Consider the following 5029-nt stretch of genomic DNA (forward strand, 5'->3'; position numbering starts at 1 on the left):
TTTTTTTTTTTTTTTTAATTTATTTATTTATTTATTTATTTTATTTATTTATTTTTTTGTCTTTTGTCTTTTTCCGTGTCCGGCAACGGATCGCAACCCTCAGTGTTGCCCCCGTACCGGACCGGGACCGGCAACGGGATTGCAACCCTCGGTGTTGCTCCCGCGCCTCGCTCAGCCAGTGAGCGGGAACCGGTTGTATGTGGGATCCAAACCCTCGGGCGGGAGCGCCGCCGCACTTCCCAAGCGGCACACTATCCAGTGCGCCACCGGGCCGGCCCTTTTTTTTTTTTTTTTTAAATTTATTTATTCTCTCTGCTTTCTTTTCTCTGCTCTGCCTTCCTGGTTTCCTGTGTGTGAACTCCCCTCCCTCTCCTCCATGACTGAGCAGGCTCCAGCCTGAGCACCCAATTCACCGCAACCAGACTCCTGTGCTGCTTCTCTTTATTGTCTATGTCTACCCCTAGGGTGGTGAAGGCAGAGGGAGGCTGTCCCCACCCCACCCCCAGCTGGCTACATTTTCCATTTTCTGATTTCCTCTTCCTGAGTCCATTGAAGCTGCAGGGTTTCATCTGGAGAGAGAAGAGTTTGGGTTAATGGCTCTCTTGTAGTAGGCATAAGATCTTGCCCATGTGACCCCCAGATTCCTGAGAACCTACCCATTCAGCCCTCTACCTCCCTGGTCAGTGCAAGACCCTCTTTGCCTCTGCCCAAGCTCATGTCTGCACTCAATCTGGCTTGGGGGGTTAAGGATGCTTCCGTGTCCACTCTCTGAACTCCCTGGGCTTTGCCAGTCCAGTCCCTTGGCCACTATCAACGGACACCAGTTGGACACCACTTGAGACATACTGCCTCTGGAGGACAAGGAAGTACCTGGAGTGGGGTGGGGTGGCAGAGAGGAGTCAGAGGGGAGGCATGGAGCCGGTGGGTGGTGCCAAGCTGGAGGGGGCCCCAACACTTTTTGAGCCTCCCTGCTCCTCTCTTGTACAATGTGGGCCTTGGATTCCAGGGTTTTTAGGGCCTCTCTTACCACCTGTTGTTGAGGTACTGGCCTGAAAGGATTGGAGGGCCGGGAGATGGGAGCTTGCCAAGAGCCCAGCCAGGGAGAAAGCAGTCTGGTGCCCTCACCAGGCTGTGATGGTGTCACTGTCCCTGTCAGAGAGTTTTCGGTGGCCCTGTGATACCTAAAGGGGCCTCCCATGTGTTCCAGTAGATGGACCTCAGTGCTTATGGGATTTTATTTAATTAATTAATTTATTTATTTTTTATTATTTTTTTTCTCAGGATCCAAACCCGTGGCCTTGGTGTTATTAGCACCGCACTCTACCGAGTGAGCCACAGGTCGGCACGCTTATGGGATTTAAAATAACCCAGGCCAAGCCTTGGAAGCATCATGGGATCAGGGTTGGGGCACCTATCAGGCTGCTGGTCCTCAGCCCTCTTGCCTCCAGGTGGACACCTGGGCTCTCACTGTCCCGCTGCTCATCTTCTGTGTCCTCCTCAAGCTCTGGGTGGGAGCAAGACCTCAGGTATATTCCTTTGCTGTAATATTCCTTGCGTTGGTCATCAATCTCCTGCTCCAATGTAATGGAGGCTGAAGGATGAGGAAACTGATTTCTGCAGGTAGAGGAATCTGAGGAATCACCCAAATCAGTATGAGTCTTATGGCCACCTGCTATATCCATGCCTCCTAGGTGCCCATTGTGGGCCCCACCATAGGGGAGAAACTCATGTCTCAGATTCTCATCTCATCTACTGCTCTTACTCCCCCTATTTTAGAAAACCTCCAGTGACCTCTCCATCCTCCATGGTTCTCCTGAACTTTCTGTTCCTCACCAGCCAACCATCTCTGGGGGCTATACTGCATGGGGACCCTACTCCAGCTGCCCTTTTTCTTCCCTGGGGTCACCTCCTAGCATTACTTCCCTGTCAGGCAGCAGAGCCTTGGGCCAATGCCCACTGAGGAAGACAGACTATGGTGCAGAAGTGAGGAACAGCCTCTGGACCACAACTCCCTTGAGTCCCTGGAACCCCACCATAGCTAACCCTTGGCTTCTAGGATGTGGCTCCTGGTCACTGGGTCAGTCTCATCTTTGACTCCTCTGGCCAGTCCTCTTGCCCAGCCTCTCTCCACAGGCCTGGGCTCTGGGTTCAGCATCACACCTCGACCGTCACTGCTGATACTCCTGTTGCTGTCCTCATCATCATCCAAGAGCAGGTTTTTCTGAGCCTTGAAGAACTTCCCTTCATTGTAGTGTGCCTTGCGGTGCTTATCAAAATCACTGGAGTCTGTTGGCCAGGGTGAGAGCTTGGCTTCCCCACTGGACTCTTGAATAAGGTTCACTCTGCCACCCCTTCCCATGATACCCACCCTTCATCTCACGTGTCTTGTAAAATTTGTCTGGAGACCCTGAGCTTCTGTTATCACCATACTGAAGGACCTTGGGGCTGAAATTGTCCATGGTTGCAAACCTGAAGGGGAGGGATACAAGTTGGGGTTCCAAAAGGAGAAAACAACACTGGGGCCAGGTGGTAGATGGGGCAAAGCTGGCTGGGATCCCAGATCGGTCTTGGTCAGGCCGGATGGAGATTGTTGTACCTGCCATTTTGGGGACCAAAAAGCAGAGCTGCTTCAGACTTGAGTTCAAAAGCGTAGGAAGAGGCCCCAAACCCCAACTGATCTCTGGCAGGACTCTCACCTCTCTGCCAGTGCTTCAGGAGTCACCCTCTGGGAGGATCCCGCAAACAGGTCCTCATCACTGTCCTGTGGCCTGCAGAGGAGATGGAAGCAGTGCAGAGAGGGGCACCAGGCAGTATCCAGTCCCCGAAGCTTCCCCTCCTTTGAGTAGAGAAAAGAGTCTGGGCTAAAGGACTGGGGCTGAGGGCTCAGCACCTGTGGTAGGGAGTGCCGGGCTCATCCACCTTCATAAATCCGTAGTCCTTGTCAGCAGGGTGATAAGTGGCCTGGATATTCATCTCATCCCAGCGCTGAGACTTTTTCCTGGGGTAGGGGGAGACTTTCTAATGAACCCCTCCTCACAGCCCTCTCTCATTCTTCCAGTCACTCAAAAAACTTTTCTTACACCCCCTCGTAGAGGCTGGGAGGGGCCCAGACCCTATGACAATCGCGGTACTATGCAGCCAGGATTTATGGGGCACCTGCTGTTCTCCCAAAGGTCTGAAACCTCAGATTTCCCACTCGTTTTCCCTCACCTACTCTCAATCCTAATTCTCATGACTCCACCACTCCCTCCTAGCTCCAATCCCTCTAGTGTCCTGAACTCCATCCTCCTGGTTCTGGGCCACCTGCCAGCAGCAGAGCTGGGTTCCTTACTTCTCCCCACTGGGGGATTTCTGTATCAAGTTGGACCTGCTGTTTTTTAGGATGCTCCGGGGACGGTCCTCATAGGAGTTGTAGGAGTGTGAGCAAGTTGATCCAGAGTGAGGACTGTACGCCGAGCTGTTCACTCCAGGCCCCCCGGGCCCGGGACTACACGCCCCGGAGACAGTGGTTCCACCAGTGTATGTGCAGGACCCAAGGCCGTGGCCCGCAACCTTCCCAGGGTGTTGACTGGACCCGGAACCGAGGGCCACGTCCCCCTGGGAGGGCTGGCTTGAACCAGGACCGCGAGCTACGATGCCTCGGGAGTGCAGAGGGGGCCCAGAACCCTGAAACAAGACTACTCCGGAGGGCAGTCCAGCTTCTGTCTCAACTACTCTGACCCCTGCGGGTACCCCCCTGGTTGCCTCTCCGGAGGATTCCTCGTTGAAGCCACCAGCAGCCAGCAGAGACTGTTGCTTCTCTGTGGCCTCACCCGGGGGCCGCTCTCAGTTACCCGGCCCCGCCTGCTGTTCCACATAGCCCCGCCCCGAGGTCCCGCCCCCTCCGCGGCGGGCGGGGACTCTCGTCCCGAGGTCCCGGTCCCCACCCCCTCAGCTCCCTGGCGCCGCGGTGGGCGGAGTCGAGACTCTACAGGGAACTCAGGCTGGGAGCCCCTTTGCTCTCCTTTCCCGTTTTGTCCCACCCTAGGGCTTTCTTTCTTTGTCTCTGCGATTTGTTCCCGCCATTCCCCTCCATCACCGGAGCTCCTCCTAATCAGCCAATCGTAGCCAGGAAGCCTGGCCAGGGGGCGAGAAGCCTAATTTGTTACGTCACAGTCCTCCAACCTTAGCGCGACCATGCGAGGGTTGGGCTGGGGGCTTGTTAACAGCCCTGGGGAAACCAATTGGGATCGTCAATGTCATTGCTGGAAACTACCTGTCAGCGTTTCTTTGAACTCTTTATTTGTGGCTTTAAAGTCTAAGAGTTTGGTTGGATTGGGGTTCAAACTGGACTTGACTTGAAATATCCGCGCGCTTTTTTTCTCCCCCAAATCGGCTCGCTTTGCCTCTCAGGAGAGGTGTGATGCTAAATGGTGGGATTGCGACACTGCCACAAGGCATTTCCGGTCTCAGGAGCGTGAAGGGCAGAGACTTTGATTTATAAAGCTACCGCTTCTCTTCCTCTGGGTCCTCCAGCCTCAACACGTACCGCTTCGAACCGTGTATCGCGAGGGGAAGACACCTCCCTCTTCCCGTAAAGCAAGTACTTCTAGGTGTCACCTCCCTCGGCGAGGGCGGGGTCGTCGGTGCCGCTGTCGCAAAGCCGAAAGTGTTTGGGCGCCAGCACCTTCTGTCGTAAAGATGCCTGCGGCAGGCGTTTTTTCCTTCCACTGTCGCAAAATCTCCCTGCCCCAGTCTTCAACCCTCTCGGGGCCACTCCGTCACCTCGCCGTGCCGTAAAGCAAGCCTCCCAACCCCGTCGTCCTTCTGTTCCCACCGTGGTAGGCATTAGCTCCCCGGCCGGGGATGCTCCACTGCCCGGCAGTGCCGTAAAGCATACCTGGCCCTAGCCCCCGGTCGTATTCCCTCGGCGTGTCCGTCCATCGCGGTTGCCACGGTGCCGCCAAGCACGGCTGTCGCGCGGCCCCGGTGTCAGCGGCGATGGCGGCGGGGTCGGGTGGGAGTGGGGGCTCTGGGGGAGGTCCCGGGC

The 5029-nt window shown here is 55.5% G+C and overlaps 2 protein-coding genes across 2 annotated transcripts in view; one reads left to right on the forward strand and one right to left on the reverse strand.

Annotated features, from left to right (window-relative positions):
- Positions 1 to 424: 424 nt before the first annotated feature.
- LOC103591447 (putative type-1 protein phosphatase inhibitor 4) lies at positions 425 to 4923 on the reverse strand. The gene is made up of 7 exons (XM_008573905.1): positions 4880 to 4923; positions 2891 to 2998; positions 2697 to 2768; positions 2369 to 2469; positions 2044 to 2286; positions 1412 to 1630; positions 425 to 569 (listed from the first exon to the last, which is right to left on the reverse strand). Exons 1-7 carry the CDS (start codon positions 4921 to 4923, stop codon positions 511 to 513), a joined length of 846 nt encoding a protein of 281 aa, XP_008572127.1. The 3' UTR covers positions 425 to 510.
- Positions 4924 to 4980: 57 nt separating this feature from the next.
- NEURL4 (neuralized E3 ubiquitin protein ligase 4) overlaps positions 4981 to 5029 on the forward strand; it is a 12821-nt gene continuing 12772 nt past the window's right edge. Inside the window, exon 1 of the mRNA XM_008573906.1 lies at positions 4981 to 4996. Coding sequence (XP_008572128.1) covers positions 4981 to 4996 — 16 coding nt within the window. The remainder of the gene's footprint in view (positions 4997 to 5029) is intronic.

This window comes from Galeopterus variegatus, unplaced genomic scaffold (assembly GCF_000696425.1).
Source record: "Galeopterus variegatus unplaced genomic scaffold, G_variegatus-3.0.2 Scaffold970, whole genome shotgun sequence".
Classification (NCBI taxonomy): Eukaryota; Metazoa; Chordata; class Mammalia; order Dermoptera; family Cynocephalidae; genus Galeopterus; species Galeopterus variegatus.